At 35.0% G+C, this 18168-nt stretch overlaps 2 protein-coding genes and 1 long non-coding RNA gene across 3 annotated transcripts; 2 read left to right on the top strand and 1 right to left on the bottom strand.

Annotated features, from left to right (window-relative positions):
• Positions 1-3630: 3630 nt before the first annotated feature.
• Positions 3631-4512, bottom strand: LOC113300441. Its single transcript, XR_003335800.1, has 2 exons — positions 4387-4512; positions 3631-4059 (listed from the first exon to the last, which is right to left on the bottom strand). It is a non-coding gene; the product is annotated as an uncharacterized LOC113300441 (long non-coding RNA).
• A 3203-nt stretch (positions 4513-7715) lies between these two features.
• On the top strand, positions 7716-9783 carry LOC113299307 (AAA-ATPase At3g50940-like). The gene is made up of 3 exons (XM_026548326.1): positions 7716-7868; positions 7980-8749; positions 8828-9783. The coding sequence occupies exons 2-3, from the start codon at positions 8011-8013 to the stop codon at positions 9541-9543; spliced, it is 1455 nt and encodes a 484-aa protein (XP_026404111.1). The 5' UTR covers positions 7716-7868; positions 7980-8010; the 3' UTR covers positions 9544-9783.
• Positions 9784-10382: 599 nt separating this feature from the next.
• On the top strand, positions 10383-12160 carry LOC113295758 (immune-associated nucleotide-binding protein 9-like). Its single transcript, XM_026544083.1, has 5 exons — positions 10383-10446; positions 10566-10821; positions 10942-11219; positions 11360-11524; positions 11945-12160. The coding sequence occupies exons 2-5, from the start codon at positions 10572-10574 to the stop codon at positions 12158-12160; spliced, it is 909 nt and encodes a 302-aa protein (XP_026399868.1). The 5' UTR covers positions 10383-10446; positions 10566-10571.
• Positions 12161-18168: the final 6008 nt, after the last annotated feature.

The following is an 18168-nucleotide window of genomic DNA, read 5'->3' on the forward strand; positions in this document are numbered from 1 at the left end:
TATCAAATAAGTAGATGTTTTAGATGATATTTTTAAAATTAGTCAAGGAAGTGATGAAATCTTTACGGATTTCCTCGGACGCTTTAAAGCAGCAGCAGCCCCAGTTGAAAAAACACATGAAAAAGTCCTTTGCAGACTGTTCGGAAACCCCCTTGTTCAAGTGGAGATTCGAGATTCCTTCACATGATACATTCTCGAACCCCTACATGATGTTTATACCAGAGCTGGAAAATTCGTCAGAAAAGAACAAGATAAGTCGAGCTTCCCCAGCTCGGACCATAAAATATACTCAGCTGGACAAATCTCATGAGAAAAGAGAACCCTCTCACCCAGGTCCCCAAACCAGCAATCGAAGAAGCAAAACTTCAGAGAAGAGTCGAGCTGAACCATTCCTCTGCCAACCCTTTCACATCCATGTAACATATATGAGTCTTGTCCCTCTCAACCTATTCCTTTGACTCTGCATCCTGATTATACTAAACCAGGCACTTACATATATGTGTGTATATATATATTTATTTATTTTCTTCACATTAACTTCAAACTCAATACACACTTTCTTATGGTGGCAAGCAAGTTAGCCCATGAGTCTATTTGGATTGTAGCGCATGAGTCTATTTGGATTGTAGAGGATGTACCCACCACAATAAAACAAAGGTCCATGGTACAGAGGTATTTTTTTTTCATAAGCATATCCCAAATCGACATGAGCGTCAATTTGACATTCTTAAGTCGTCCCACTTCAACTGATCCAACGATACCGTTATTCGCACAAAGTCTCGAGCTCCTCTTCTTGGTATCGCATTACAATGGGCACTCCTGCAGCTTACACTATTCCTTGTCGCGATCCTCTTTCCCAATGATGAAAAATGTTCATATATTCGAGCCTATGTACAAAGGTAATTAATTAGTCAATATATTACATAATTACCAACCACGTATAAGCAACCAATCTAAAACTACTAATCAAGACTGTCCTAATCTTTCACTAAATCAAGGGTTAAACAATATAAGACCACATTATAATTATCAAGGGAGGTCAAAGATTTCTTACTTAAAGAAGAGCATATTACCACCCATTTTTTGATACTGGTTTCTCTCAGATTATTGATTAAATAAGCAACGCAAGTAGTGCCATATGAATTCCTACCAACAACGTGGCCATTTCGAAATGATTGAAGGTATCTGGCATCCACCAAGCTTTCTGTTCTGTCCGAGAATATTACCATACCAAGTACAAACATTAAGAGCGTCGTAGCAGTCCACTTGATTTCGCCTGAAAATAAATGAATTGGTCTTTTCGCACTCCCCTTAAAAACAGTCCCTCAATTTTGTTAGCCTGAAGAATTTCGATCCCTTCTCTTTATTCTTAGGTTCTCCATCCGGTTTATATTTAGTAAATTTAGCAGCAACCCTGAACTGAACCTCCATTTCGGGCCATTCCATCCAAGCAAATTCAAACCCTTGTCTTTCAAGGGTTTTCGATAAACTTTGGGGTCGTAACCATCATCTACCGAATATCCAACCACGAGTAAACCCAAATTATGGACAACGTCGTCTTAAACTATCGCCATTTCGGAAATGGGGAGTTGAAAAACCTCTCCACAAATGCAGATATGACATCTCTATCAACCTCCTGATGAGCAGTTCTAACTGTGTTGTATGATCTCAACTTGTGTACAATTTATTGAACCTCCATACGTTCCTGGGCCAGTGGCCAACTTGACATTGTTTTATATAGATTATAGAGCTTCAAAATTCTAGCTTCACGTTCAGGATTCTACACAGTAAGAGTACGTTGGTGAACTCATGTACTACGCCTAAACAAATTTTACGAAGAACTACGACATCACTATAACCCAGGAACGCCAAATTCCAGCAGCAACACGGTCTTCATATCCGAATAGGACTTCACCATTATAACTCTGGATAATTCATAACCGAGCTCTTCAATGGGAAACAACTAGTTAATAATGTCTTTTTTATTTTGTTATTTTTGCTCCTTCTTCAGCTCTCTCCACTGAATCCGGTTCTTCACTCGTCGAGGATGCAAATAAAAAGGTCGAATAAAATTAAGTTTAAAACTTACTTTAGACCACGCTCTTTCTTAAATGGACTCACAATTCCATAAAAAGAATCGAATGATGAAAACATCCATAAAAAATTTTTTTGTTGATTCTATGCAACTAACTCCTGTCGAACTTAGTTGTAGTGAAATTTCAAACCGAAGGAAGTCGGAAATTAAATTACTCATTATTTTCATCTTGACTACGGAGTCCTCCTAGACGTCTTCCTCCTTTCGGTCCCCTTTGTGTCCAAAAGCTAACTTGACTAGTGATCATGACGATGACCCTTCCCAATAATACAAGACCAAAGTTATTTTTTACCGTTTCATGGTAGATTATAGGTAGATTATGACATCCAGCTAGAAATAGGCAGCAGGTTCTTTTGAATTAGATAAAGCCTGTGATAAGTTACTTAATTAATTAGGAAATGGAATTAAACGTACTGCTTTTGCACTGCAAAATCTGGGAAAGAATCTGATGATGTTAACGTGGTTTCTCATAAGCCACTTATTTAATCGTTAGTTAATCCTCAAATCGGATAAGAGCTTACAAAAGTGATGGTCATCAAAACAAAGTTTTAATACACAAAATAAGTCCTACATGGGTGCATGCTGCGCAAGATTTGGTAATCTTACTTTATAATCTTGTTTAATTAATATATAACCTAATTGAGACCTTGATTCCAGTAAACAGGAAAGCCATCTGACCACTAGAATGCTGCTGCATGACACAAAAGCATAAGATGCATTATAGTAATGCTGCTAACATGTATGTGGAAAACAGTTTAAATATCAGGGAAGAAATTTTATTAGTATAAGTTTTTGTGTGTTTTAATTGGATGGGCTTCATAAACCAAAGAGAAATACTATCGTAATCAGAGAAAAGGATTTGGCTTTTATCTTTTCGGTGAATTAGGTTATGCAAATATTTCAAGGTTACTCCTTGAGTATAATATGCAGCTGGGAAGCTGTAATTGATAGGTAGTTTCGGCTACCTTTTTTTCCTGTTCCATGGTAACTGCATTAGTTGATGAAGTTACACCATGTTTGTTTATTCCTGACTCATCTGAGTCGTATGGATCTGACTGAAATCATCTGACTCATCTGGATCCGACTCAATATGTTTGTTTTAAGTCAGATCTGACTGAAATCATCTGACTCATATGGATCCGACTCAATATGTTTGTTTTAAGTCAGATCTAACTCGCCTGACTTAAAAATATGTGAGTCAGTAGTTTGATTCCATGAGTCAGGGGTATTTTGTTACCTGACTCAAACGGGTCCGACTCAGGGGTTAAGTCGGAGTCAGAGGTTGAGTCAAATCTAACTCAAAAAAGAAGACAAACGGTCTGATTGCTGACTCGGGTGTGAATCAGGTGTTGGCTCAAACCCAGACGCTGAATCAGCTGTAAAGAAACAAGGTCTTACTTTGCTAATAAAAATTGCACAAAATTGGTCAAAAAGACCAATTGCAACAAATCCTGGGTGAAATATATTCTTAGGTTTAGATAATGTTCATATAGCCAAAAAACAGAAAAATATTGTTCATTTAGCCAAAATGGATATTTGACCCAGAATCTTTTTTATTTATTAACCTGAAGAGACAAATATGTCCCTATCTTCTTCAAATAGCTACTGGACTGAAAAAGAACGAAGTAATCAAATAAAAACAGAGTATTTCATTGCAGATCAAATAAAAACAGAGTAAAAAAAAACAGAGTACTTAATTGCTCTGTTTTACGAATTAAAACAGAGCAAAAAACAGAGTGCGTGAAACATTGCAGATCCTTCATCTCTGCCTCATGCCAACCACAATTGCCATCACTTGCACATCTGTAATGTCATCTCCTGCATCATTCCATTGCAATACCAACCAGTCCACCTGACACTTCACTAGAACCAGTTTCTCCATCATCAAAACAACACCACCACTACCCATTAACTACATTACTGCCACCAGATCCAACAACTGCAGCTGCAACTAATAGCAGTACCTACATCATTCAAATAAACAATGTTAGACAGATACAATAACAACAATTGCTTAATTTTGCAAGTGCAACTGAAATTTATGTTCTAACTCACAATAAGAGATGGTCTGTATAGTATTCATTTCTAACATAAGTGAAACACTCTTTAGCAGAGTTTGCATTTCTTTCATTAATCCAAACAAAGAATACTCCTTTAAATACAATCTATATTAATCTCACAATTGTCAATTCCTCCCCATTCATCAACTGGCATAACTTTTTTCGGCACGACATTCTTAATATCAGCACAAGACGTAATCAGATACATTAAGCAATAAATACATCACGCACCTGGTTATATCCAGCGGTGTGACTATTATTCCAACTTTAGTTTCAGTAATCAACACAGGATGTACCTGTGTACGTCAAGAAATAGTACAGGATGGCATGTACTTTCCCATCTATCTGTTCTTTTTCTTCGCATAAGTTGAGACTATACTTTTTAAAATAAGAAAATTAGTAAGGCTTATGTAATTGTCAAAAGAGATTATACTGTTACTGCATTATCAGTGAAACAAAATTTAACACATTGCAAAACATAATGAAACTGGTTTCATCCTAGCCTAAATATCAGTGAAACCAAATTTAACCAAATTTAAAACAGGATGTAACTGGTTTCATCCTAGTTTAAACAAGGGTGAAAACAAATTCAAAATTTTTTAAAACATGATGAAACTGGTTTCATCCCTGCCTAAATATCGATGAAACCAAATTTAAAACAGGATGTAACTGGTTTCATCCAAGCCTAATTTAAACATGGGTGAAAACCGATTAAAAAATTTTTAAACACATGATGTAACTGGTTTCATCCCATCCTTAATATGGGTGAAAACAAATACAACCCAATTTAAAACATGATGTATCTGGTTTCATCCCTGCCTAAATATCGATGAAGCCAAATTTAAAACAGGATGTAACTGGTTTCATCCAAGCCTAATTTAAACATGGGTGAAAACCAATTAAATTTTTTTTAAAACATGATGTAACTAGTTTCATCCAAGTTTAAATATGGGTGAAAACAAATACAACCCAATTTAAAAACATGATGTAACTGGTTTCATCACAAAATTAATCTGAATAGCTTCAAGTGGACATTTCTATTCCAACATCAAAACAAACAAAACACACCCCAATTAGACAACTGAATAAGAAAGGAAGAAAAAAAACAAAAAAAAGGGCAAAAAAGGTGGTACCTTGACACAGATACCACATCCAATACACATCTCCTCAGAGATGTAAGCAATCTTTCTAGCTACAGTAACCTTAATACACAATTTCTCTGTTGAAAACCCAAGTTAGGAAATTGAAAACCAAAACCCTAAATTACAAAGATTTAATAATTCAGAATAATCCCCAAATCCGATTGAAAACAAAGAGTTGTTCAATTAGGGTTAGCAGAAGATGGAGAAACCAATTTCTAATAGTGTTGATTTTCATTGTAGATGGTGAGAGACGTTGATGGTGGGTATGAGAAGATACATAAACCGATTTGAGAAGACCCCAAATTCTTATTGTTGATGGTGAGAGATGTTGACTGTGGATGGTTATGGAAATGGTGGAGAATGGGATCGAGAAATTGATGAGTTCTGGTAATAAAATCATGAAAAAAAATCAGGATCGAGAAACTTACCAGTGAAATTGATGGAAGAAATCAATGGATTCGGTGAAGAGCAGTTGAAGAAGGGTTTTGGAGATAATTGATGGTGGTGCTGGTGGTGGTGATGAAATCTTTTTGAAGAGAGATTTTGATTTTTCCACGGTGGTGATGGCTGAGAAGGAGAACCAGATGTTTTTGGTAGAGGGTGACGGAATTTTTGAGAAGATGAAGATGAAGGCGTTTTTTAGTTTTTTTGAAGAAAGAAGAAGAACGTGTCGAGGTATAGGTGGACGTGGCAGGGTAGTTGTGTCCATTTCACACAAAAGATTCTTTTGGACATTTGACCCAGACTGAAAGCTTACAAGTCCATATGGCCCAGGAAACACACAATTTTGGCTATATAGCCCATTTTCTGTAAAAATTTACTATTTCTCAAGAAAAAAGTAAATAAAAGAGAGAAGCAAATCCATCATTAGAAAAAAACTTAGAAGAGGTATCTCTTATGTCTAACCCAATAAATACAACTGAAGAGAAAAGGGAACCGAAAAGGAATTTGGCTACCATTTACCCGATCATTTCCATGTATCGTGTTGATGATTTTTTTGGCACTTCGTACAAATTATTGAATATTCAGAAACTCAATTATGTTTCCAACTTTAGTGTGTATTGGTGTCAAGGTGTGTCATCTTACATACAAAAACAAAATGGCCTACTATTAGCTTTTCACATAATAACATAAAACAACAAGAATTCTTTCGGTTACTGACTTGGAAATTATGGTGAAAGTTGCACTAAAGTATACTTTCAAAAGAAAAGACTACAAATGGCCCCTTTCAGTTTGGTTCATTTTCATTCAGCTTTCGCTTTGTTACACTAGAAACTATGGTGTACTCCCTCCGTTATCTTTTAATAGGCCAATTTTTTTTTTGAGAAAATTAAGGAAATTAAGAGAATTAATTATTGAAAGTGGTCCTCTAAACACTTGTCAATAAAAGAAGTGAAGTGAAATGGTCCCCATGACACTTGTGAGCCAAAAAAATAAGTGAAATGGTCCACATAACACTTGTCATCAAAAGAAGTTAAAAGAAAAGTGGTCCCAGAAAATTAAAGTAACATTTGACTTTCCCAATTAGGAAACTGGCCTATTTTTTTGAAATATTTATTTATAAAAACTGGTCTATTAAAAATTAACAGAAGGAGTATACGAGTTTTCATTATAATAAAAAAGTTTGTTTGGTAAATGTTGTTATTAAACAAACATAATTATTTTATTTATTTTTTAGGAAAAAAACAAAAACAAACAAACATAATTATTGAGTTTTAGCACCAATTAAATCCTTACTATCAGATAAAGTTAATTTACACGTGTGTCATATCATATGTCGATTGATGAATTCTCTTTTTATCATTTACTGCCGATAATGCTTGAACATGTCATTTTTGTAAAGAATTGATTTCCCTGTGGCCGGACAAAGTTTTTTTTTTCCTTCAGATTGTTTACGAAATTATCAATAAAACCAAAATACAAGATAATCAAAAACCAAATATAAATTACGACATCATTTACAGGTGCATCGCCAAAAGACATCCAATTTTTAGTAGATGTAATAATGATGATTGATCGTGCCAATCTCAACTCCGACCATTTAAAATGATTATCTTTTCAATAACAAATATTTCAAATAAAATGAAGTATTTTACCCAAAATTTTATAAAATCCAATTAAATCTGGATGCCCTATATCCTTCTCGTTGAAAATGAGTCTAATGCGAGCAGAATCAAGAATGTAAAAAACTTTCCGAAGTTAAAATCAAGAAAAACTTTTACTTTCACAAATTATTCTGAAATTTAACTTCCAAATTATTAAATCAAGAATGCATTTGGATTTTCTGTTTGTCTGTCGCCTCGTGCATGACTGTTGGTTTCTCACTTTCAATTGTACCACCATAATGAAAGTTTCTTTGCATTATAAATTGGAATTGGAACCCACCACTTTTAACTGTCTTTATACACTTCTCTTTTACTTAATGAAGAATTCATTGAATTTGAACCTACAACCCCCCATCTCTCTCAATCAAGTATATAAACACAGCAATACATCAGACTAAGTACACGAGAAGAGACTTAAAGCTAAACCCTAAGAAAATCAGTGAAGAAGAACAAACCCCCACTTCAGGTTCCTCTTTCTACCTCTATCTGCATTAAAATGAGATTTTAAACAACCCCCTTTGTTCATTTTTGAGTGTCTAACTTCAAAAATTTTGCATTTTTTTATTTTTTTTCACAGATCAAGAACACTAGTGAAGTTGAAAAAGAAAATGGAAATTCTGTTGGATTGGAAGTCAATAGGTTCATTGCTAGCAACTCTAATGTTTGTTAGGACTGCTATCAGAGATTTCTTACCACCAGAAGTAAACCAAGCACTGAAAAGATTTTTTGCAAAAATCCTCACATATTTACAGCCAAAACTAGTATCAATTCTAATTGAAGAGTTTGATAATTCTTATAACAATGATCTCTATGATTCAGTTCAGTGTTACTTAGGTTCTAAATGTGTTTCACAAGCACAGATTTTGAAACTGTCCAAACCCAAAAACTCCAAAAACTTGAGCTTCACAATGGATGCAAACCAAACCTTTGATGATATCTACAATGGGTTTAAACTCAATTGGTCTTTTCATACAATTGAGAAGAAAAGTGACATAGGGTTCTCAAGGTCTCATGAATGTAAGTATTTTCAGCTTAGTTTTCATACCAAGTACAAGGATTTGGTGCATTCTCATTATTTACCTTATATCATGAAAGAAGCCGAGATTATCAAGTTCAAGAACAGAGAAAGAAAGCTGTTTACGAACCGATCGGCCGATGAGAATGGTCGGCTGTGGTCTTCTGTGCCGTTTACTCATCCGTCGACGTTCGACACCGTTGCGATCGACCCGGTACTTAAGAAGGAGATTAAAGATGATCTGATTAAGTTTGTTAACAGAAAAGAGTTTTACACTAGAGTTGGAAGATCTTGGAAACGAGGGTATCTTCTTTATGGGCCACCAGGAACAGGTGAGAATCTTGAATTTGATCTTACTAAAACTGTTTTGATTATATGGTAAAAAAGTTTACACTAATTTGATCTTACAGGAAAGACTAGTTTGATTGCATCCATTGCAAATTTCCTGGAGTTCGATATCTACGACTTGGAACTAACGGCTGTATCGAGCAATTCGCAGCTAAGAAAGCTGTTGATTTCCACTACAAGTAAGTCCGTGATTGTGGTTGAAGATATAGATTGTTCATTGGATCTTTCTGATCGACAGAAGAAATGCAATAACAGTGATGCGGAAAATGATAAGCTTAACTTTGGTAACAACATTAAGAAAAGTAGCCAGTCAAGTTTTGGTAGCAGCGTGAGCTTATCAGGGGTGCTGAATTTTGTGGATGGACTTTGGTCTTCATGTGGTGGAGAAAGGTTGATAATATTCACAACAAACCATAAAGAAAAACTCGACGCTGCATTATTAAGACCGGGCCGGATGGATAAACATATTAACTTGACCTTTTGCGATTACAAATCGTTTAAGATTTTAGCGAAGAATTATTTGTTAGTCGATGAGCATAAGATTATGAAACAAGTTGAGGAATTGTTAGGTGCAGTTAAGATGACACCAGCTGATGTTGCTGAGATTTTTATGAGTTGCGACGAGGATGTAGACATGGGTATGAGGAATGTAGTTGAGGAAATGAAGAAAAGATTGAAAGCGAAAGAAATTAAGAAATGTGAAGTCGAAGAAGAGGAGAAAGAAGAGGAGATTGTTGAAGAGGAATTGGTTAACTCCATTGTTGGTTGTGAGTGGTAAAAAATTGACATTTTAGAAAGTACTTAGTTGGGTTTTCATTTGCTTTCAATTTGTTGTTGTAATTGCAGTTTGTTTGTTCCTTGGGACTATCTGTTGTTCTCTAAGGCTTCATCATCTCTCATTACCATCTATTATCAAATTTCTTTCAAGCAAGAGCCATCTTAAGCCAGTTCCGGTTTGTTTTAATTTGTGTTGCAGGGGTTCTCCGCATTGCAGAGTTTTCCCAGCCTAGTTTTTATTTTGTTGGGTTTGTCTTGTAGTTTTTTGTTTGTTTTTTTTTCCCCAGTTTTTGTTCAGTTTTGCCAACTTAAAAATCTTAAGAAAAGGTTTCTATGTACTGGATCATAATTGCACAAACATCGCCGTACATTCGATTTTAAGAGATTTCCAATAATTTCTCTTAATTTTGGCTGCTTGTTGTGAGAGCAACATCTGACCAAGCATTCCTGTTAATAAAAAGAAAGAACATGATGCAAGAAAAAATAAAAAAACGGTGAAAACATTCAGATCTTTTTAAATTTCTGGACTTCATTGTGTGGGGTAGCCGAGTCATGACTCATGAGCTCATGCTAGTATATTGTGGTGGGTGTTTTTCACCCTATAGAAATCCCAAACCAAACATAAATGAGGCCGCCAAATAAATTTTTAGAAGTTGAAAAGAAACTTTTGAAATTACCGAGAAGAAGAAGAGTGAACGCTACATTCCCAGAGGCTAGAGATATAATGGAGAAGTTCAATGTGACCAGTAATTAGGCGTTCAATCTTCTCAATTAATTCATTTAAACCTCTAAAAATTTACTGGAGTATTTATAATCTAGTGATATCTCCTCTAGCTTTACATAATTTAAAAACCATTGTTGAAAGATAAATTTTCCAAGTTTTCCTTTCCATAAACAAAATCAAGTAAGACATTTCATTCATCCCATGTTTCATTTTTTTTCCCCATCTCCTTATTCTGATTTCTGACTTATTTAAGGTGTTTTTTTTTTCTTCTGAATGTTTATATGATCTTGTTTTGTTAGGAAAAAATGGGCGGTGGAGATATTTCGATTGAAAATGATTGGGAGTCGGCATCTTTGACATCAGGTGCTGATGCTGCTGCTAAAACGATTGTATTGGTGGGAAGAACTGGAAATGGCAAAAGCGCTACTGGGAACAGTATTCTGCGAAGAAAATCATTCGAATCAAGTATTGGCTGTTCCGGAGTTACAAATACTTCGGAGTTGCAAACCACTGTCCTTGACGATGGACAAGTTGTTAACGTCATAGACACTCCCGGTAATTTTGATTATACCCGCTTTTTTGAGCAATGAAATATTGACAATTCATTTTTGGATTCTTTTATTATTAGCAAGTTTCATTTTATTTTAACTTGTATCAATGACCAATTGTGTTCAGGGATCTTTGATTCCTCGGAAGGAACTGAGCAGTTGAAAAAGGAGATATTGAAATGTATTGGTCTAGCCAAAAATGGAATCCATGCATTTCTTTTGGTTTTTTCTATTAGGACTCGGTTTTCGCAAGAGGAACAAGCAGCTATACAGTATATGAGGGATTTCTTTGGTGAAAAAATTCACGAGTACATGATTGTTGTTTTTACCGGAGGAGATGAACTCCTTGATGATGAGGTTACGCTAACCGAATACTTGGGTAGCAAGTGCCCTCAATTACTACAGGTTATTTTGCACAATTCACTAATTTCTAGCTAAGTTGTGTGCATTTGTTTTCCAGATGATCTTCGTCATACTTAAGATTCTGAATACACTTTAGCTACGACAAGTTGATGATCTAATTAGCTTTTGTAATATTTATCCAGGATGTGATCAAGCATTGCCGAAACAGGGTTATTCTTTTCGACAACAAGACTAGAGTTGAAAAGCAACGTGCAGAGCAGGTTGAAAGTTTAATGTCACTCGTGAACATGCTCATTGCACGTAATAATGGTTTACCTTACACAAATGAGCTCTTTGAAGAAATGAAGGTGATTTTGATGTTTATGTTTACAAATATTTGTTGTTATATGTCTAGCTCTAGAGACCTGACCAGTGGAGCATGGGAAACACCATTCTCAATGTACTGGCTTTTGTTTCGGCGTTCCTGTTTTACGGCCACTCTGCTATGATTATTTCACACATAAGCACTTGAAAATAAATTTAAGATATGGAATTGCCTGTATTGCTTCTATCTAAGACTGCGTATGAAGAAAAAAATCATCAGTTCCTGAATGATATTTGTTTGCAGAAAGGAGCCTCTACAGTGATAGGTAACCAAAACGATCAACTGGAAGAGCATATTAATCGAATAACTGAGATGATAAGAAAACAACTAAGTTTTTTTTTTTTTGTATTATGTTCAATTCATGTAGTCAACATTAAATCCCCTCTTAATTTTACTTGTCCAGGTTGAGATGAAGTTCAAGGAGACGACTTTAAGGCTTGAAAAGGAGTTAGAAACGGAACGAGCTGCCAGAGCGAAGGCAGAAAAGAAAGCTGCTGATGCAAAAAAGAAAGCGGCTAATGAAAGCCGAAAGATGCAAGCACAGCTGGAGGTAAAACAAAGGGAGGCTGAGCACGCTCGTGCTCAGGCTGCAAATGTTCCGAAGTGCTCAATATTATAGATCTAGTTTTTGATATTTTTGACGATGCTTTGATGACTGAAGTTGTCTTTACATTCTTTTCTGATATTATCATTTACCTTTCCGTTTTTTTTACTAGTCATTTGAAATTGAAACTTTTAATCCCTCATTATTATATTGTTCTTTGCCTCAATGGGAGTGTGGTATCCATGAATTGATTTACTATGCCCATTAAACTGCCGTAATTATTTATCAAATACAGACTCCTACTCGTGAAAAATAGTTTTTCTTTTTCAAAGCAAAAATTAATACGAAATCATGGAAGGGTCAAATTATAATGATAATCGCATTTTTTTTTTTTTTTAAGTTAAACCAAGATATGGTGATTTGGTTCGTGGATCAACATATGATGTTGATCTAGTCCAAGTGGATCAACTACTGCAGTTGACGCAGTCAAGTTGGATCAACATATGTTGTTGACACACCGTGCGATATTTGGAAGTTGGAGTTAACTAGAAGAGCAAGTTGTGTCGGTTGCTTGTTTTAGAGTTTTATTATATTTAGAGTTTCTTTGTGTTTCTAGAAGTGTGCTTTATTTAGAGTTTGTTTTTATTAGGAAAGTACTTTGAGTGATCGTCAAGTTTGTGAGACTATATAAGTAGGCTAGTGAGCCATGAAGAATTATACACCAAACTGATTATCAATGTAGTCTTTTATTTGCTTCCGCGTGTGCTCTCCTCTCTCTGCTCGATCTCATAGTTTTATTTTTGTTTTTGCTTTTTTTATTCAAAAAATGGTTTTATTCATAAGAGTTATGAAGAAGCATTTATAGATTGAATATCCTTAGTGATCCAAGTATTGATATCAGGAGGAAATGTTTCATAATACCCAGAACTAGAACCACTAATTCTAGCTTTTTGGCTATGCTATATGCAGCTCCGTTCTTATCTCTTCTAACTGATTGACTATTCCAAATGGATTTTTCTGAAAACAAAGTAGGTATTATTGTAATTTCCAGAATAATACATGTGGATAGATGTTGAATTTTAAGAATAAAACTATGATTTAAAGAATAAAACTATGATTTGACCAATGAACACAAGGATTAGTACCCTTGACAGACTTTATTAGAAGTTCATTGTCAGCTTCAAAAACAACTTTCATTAGCCCCAACAATCTAGCCCATTCAACTGCAGCTTTAAGTGCCATACATTCCAGCTGTTCAACTTCCTCTTCTGGTGTTAACCTTCCTTCAAAGTTCTGGCCTTTCACCCCGAAACATGCACCTGCACAATCACGTAATATTAGTCCCCAACCTGCTTTCATGTTTCTCTCTTAAACGAGGCGTCAAAATTTATTTTCATAAACCCAAAATCATGAGGACCCAATAAAAGCCATTTCCCTACTACACTATTAGTGAGTAAATTAACATCTAATCTTGAAACTGAACAACACTGGTAAACTAGATAGATGTCTGATATGTTCAATAGTTGTAACTCTGTTTGGTTTTAGATCTTGAAAGATGGCTGAACATTTATCTTTCCCGCAGAAAACCAACTTAATACCCAATAAAAGACATCAATATAATTTGTAAGAACATGAGTTACATTAATACCCGTTCCCAGCCATATTGATCTAGCACAAGGACAACTAATGAATAAATGCTCAGATGTTTCATATGGAGAGTTACTTATGCAATAATGAATATCAATGTCTTCTTTGTATCCAAAAATATTATCTGTAATAGGAACTATGTTTCTAAGACATTTCCAAATGAATAACTTCACTTTATGAGGAAGTTTAGATTTCCAGAGAGATTTCCAGACAGAAGTGCTAACTAGAGGATTATGTGGATCATTAGCAGGATGATCATTTACGAAAGAGTTTTGTGCACTCTTAACAGTGAAATTGCCTTTCTTTTGAAGCATCCAAATAACAGAATATTCACCAACAATAGGAACCCGCATTGACAGGATCATGCTAGCAGTTTCATTAAAAAACAAGTTTTCAGTCAATTCAGCATTCCAAATTCTAGTATCAAGCAAGAATAGCTCACAGACAAAAGTATAAGCAGAAGCAAAACCAGCAATGTTGACATGTTCAGGAGCCTGATGCATTTTTACTATCCATTTGTCTAGCCAAATTCTCGTGTTAGTGCCACATCTAACAGACCAACAAGAGTTGTTTTTAATCAAATCTAAGCTATTGTATATACTCTTCCAAATCCAAGAACAATTATCATTAAGTTTATTTTGATGCAAGCACTCATTATCTTTGAAATATTTAGCCTTCAAGACTTTAGAACTAAGATCATTAGGATTTTTACAAACTTTACAAGAAAGTTTAGCAAGAAGAGCCTGATTAAAAACTTCTAAACTTCTAAATTCCTAAAAGCAAGACCACCTAACTCTTTAGAAGCACAATGACCAATCCATGCTACGAAAAAAATTCTTTTGTTACTGAAAAAGCGGCGGTCTAACAACCTCACCCAATATTTCTCTTAGCAATCTATATGGACTAACTCCAATATACTTACAAGAGAATCAACTAGACAGTTAGACTCAATCTTAAGAAAAATATATCAAAGAGTTATATCTCAATCTCTCAATTCAATTCGCAATCAAACAAACAATAATTTGCGAGCTCGATTGAATGTGAAAGAGATAACTTAAACGGTTCCAAAGACCAATGTTCAAGGATCAATCAATTTCAATCAACAACCAAAGGTTGGATTTACCAATTGAACGCTTCAACGCACAACCTGTGATATTTTAATTATATAACAAAATATAATGCGGAAAAGAAATAACATAGACACCGGAATTTTGTTAACGACGAAACCGAAAATGCAGAAAAACCCCGGGACCTAGTCCAGATTTGAACAACACACTGTAATAAGTCGCTACAGACACTAGCCTACTACAAAGCTAACTTCGTTCTGGAATGTAGTTGAACCCTAATCAATCTCACACTGATTCAAGGTACAGTCGTGCTCCTTACGTCTCTGATCCCAGCTGGATATTACGCATTTGATTCCCTTAGCTGATCTCACCCACAACTAAGAGTTGCTACAACCCAAAGTCGAAGACTTGATAAACAAATCTGTATCATACAGAAAATTCTATTGAATAGATAAATCTGTCTCCCACAGATATACCTACGAGTTTTTTTTATGTCTTTTGATAAATCAAGGTGAACATGAACCAATTGATAACCCGACTTATATTCCTGAAGAACAGCCTAGAATTATCAATCACCTCACAATAATATTAATCGATTAACGAAACAAGATATTGTGGAATCACAAATGATGAGACAAAGGTGTTTGTGACTACTTTTCTATCTTGCCTATCGGAGCTATAAATCTCAAGTCGATCTTACGATTGTACTCAAACACGATAGAAACAACAAGATCAGATCACACATCTAAAGAGAAAATAGTTGGGTCTGGCTTCACAATCCCAATGAAGTCTTTAAGTCGTTAACCTACATGGTTTCATGAAAAACCTAAGGTTAAAGGAGAATCAACTCTAGATTATACAACTAGTATCACACAGGAGGTGTGGGGATTAGGTTTCCCGGTTTCTAGAGTTCTCCTTTATATATATTTCAAATCATGGTTTGCAATCTAAGTTACCTTGGTAACAAAGCATTAAATGTTCAACGCTAGATGAAAACCTGATTAGATTCAAGCTAATATCTTTCGACCATTAGATCAAACTTAGCTTGTTATACACAAATGAAATGTAACTTCATTTAGGTTTGAGTAGCCGTACCAAAACGTGTACATTTAGTCGGTTCAACAATAGTTAACCAATGGTTAGCCATATGAACACTTTCATATCAACCTTATTCATCTTCACCATAACTAGTTCAAATGACTCAAATGAACTAGTTAGAGAGGTGTTCAATTGTTTATATCTCATAGAAGTATACAAGACACAATCGAAGCAAAATCGATTTTCATTCACTCAAATCAATTCATGAACATTCTAGCCACGGTTTGAGAGATTGCATTCCTTACTATATAAATGTTTTAGTTCATGAACAAAACGATTTTAGAAAGTAACCTACTTAAGTATGCAAACGGGTACGCATGCCTAAGTAGCCTGACCGAGTTTGGTTACGCCAATACGCGTACGGGTACGCATACCAATTCACACTTCCAAACTCCGGCAGAAATTCACGGACGTAAAACTTCCGCCAGTATGCGTATGGGTATGCATACTTGCCCGAGTTTCCAACAACCTCCGGTACGTGTACGGGTACGCATACTTTAGGTTCCCGGTTTTGGACTTTTACATAAATGTGAGAACACATTATGTTTATATCTAAACATGGTTACTTGTTCTAAACTCTCATTTCAATCATTAAAACTTTCTTAGAGGATGTTAAAATTGTCGTTATCCACAAACTATTTTGATCAAAGCGATTTTCAAGTTATTGAAATAATCAACATGACTTTCGTCACGAGTAAAGATGAACTTGTCTAAAGCGAAAGTTTACCAACATATATTTCGAGAAATAGATAGGCGAGATAAACTCGGCTCGAAATAAAAAATGTGTATAATTGAAGTCTATATAGAAATACGACTTTTGTCTCAAATAGGAGATAAAATAGATACACTTTTGAGTGATAGATAAGTTCAAGTCTCCACATACCTTTTGTTGATAAAGTTCCACAAGTTCCCTTGAGTAGTTCTTCGTCTTCAATCGATGAACACCGTGGAGTCTAAGGCTCAACTACACTTACTATCCTAATCTGAGACTTAGCTATAAGTAGACTAGAAATCAATACTTATAGTTTTGGCAAATAAACTTGACAAATAAGGTTGAGATAGCAACGCTTGCGAGTTCGACCGAGCAATGCTCTTACAGTTACATTTATGCCCCCACCTAAAATTTCTCTTCAAAGAATCATGTTTAGTGGTAATATTATTAGGAATTTTAAAACAACCCATTTGATGAGTACGAAGAGTATTCAAAACTGACTTCACCATAGTTGTTCTACCAGATTGATTTAGGAAAATACTACACCAATTGTTTAGTCTAGCTTCAAAGGACTGAACAATAAGAGTAAAATATTTCTGCTTATTTTCACCCAACAGAAGGGGGACTCCTAAATAGGTATCGGAATCACTCACAATACTCATATTAAGAGCTTTAGATAAACACTGCAAGCACCAGGACTCAAATTCTTGCTAAAATATACACATGATTTTTTAAAGTTTAGAAGCTGACCAGAAATCATGCCAAAATCCTTAAGAATTTGAAGAATACCGTTTAAATTATCCATATTAGCCTTTGTGAAGATAAGAATGTCATCTGCAAACATCAAATGAGAGATAGAAGGTGCTCTCCTAACTGCTTTAACTCCAGAAATTATTTTGTTAGTTTATGAATTATGAAAACATCTAGAAAGATACTCCATTGCTATGATAAAAAGATAAGGAGACAGTAGATCTCTTTGTCTTAAACCTATAGAGAGATTGTATTGCTTACAGGGAGAGCCATTTTAAAAAATACTCACACTGGTAGTAAGTAAAAATCCTGAGTTTGTGAGTGTCCAAGAAGGTACGCATACCCCAAAGGGTCTGAGTTTGTGAGTGTCTTAGGGTAAATGTAGACCAAGTATGCATAGACCAAGGGCCTGAATTCACAAACTGTACCCATACACATACCTAACCAGTACGAATTCTGCAGATGCTACAACTCTCGTAAAAACTTCTAAGACAACTTTGATCACTAAATCACTTTGTGTTTTTGATTCATGGTTTAAGTCATGTGTGTTAAATGACCACGATAATGCTTATAAGTTTTTAAGATATACTTTCTATGAACTATCATTGTACATGGTTCCAATTTTCTGGACCATAATGTATATTCTTTAATGTGATTTCAAGTCGAACTTCCCACATGATTACATGAACAACTTACAAGAGTTTCATCTAAACTGAGAAAGTGTTTCCTTGAATCTCAAATTATCTTAGCTTGAATTCAAAGCTATCTATAGTCTTGAAAGTATGTAAATAAAGAGACTCAAACAACTT

The sequence above is a fragment of the Papaver somniferum genome, chromosome 7 (assembly GCF_003573695.1).
Source record: "Papaver somniferum cultivar HN1 chromosome 7, ASM357369v1, whole genome shotgun sequence".
Classification (NCBI taxonomy): Eukaryota; Viridiplantae; Streptophyta; class Magnoliopsida; order Ranunculales; family Papaveraceae; genus Papaver; species Papaver somniferum.

What these genes read in the sequence shown, in the direction of transcription:
- LOC113299307 (XM_026548326.1), top strand. Translation starts at nt 8,011, where the DNA reads ATGGAAATTCTGTTGGATTGGAAGTCAATAGGTTCATTGCTAGCAACT. An exon ending in TTATGGGCCACCAGGAACAG is followed by an intron (nt 8,750 to 8,827) that starts GTGAGAATCTTG and finishes TTGATCTTACAG; the next exon opens with GAAAGACTAGTTTGATTGCA.
- LOC113295758 (XM_026544083.1), top strand. Translation starts at nt 10,572, where the DNA reads ATGGGCGGTGGAGATATTTCGATTGAAAATGATTGGGAGTCGGCATCT. An exon ending in AGTGCCCTCAATTACTACAG is followed by an intron (nt 11,220 to 11,359) that starts GTTATTTTGCAC and finishes ATATTTATCCAG; the next exon opens with GATGTGATCAAGCATTGCCG. An exon ending in AGCTCTTTGAAGAAATGAAG is followed by an intron (nt 11,525 to 11,944) that starts GTGATTTTGATG and finishes TTACTTGTCCAG; the next exon opens with GTTGAGATGAAGTTCAAGGA.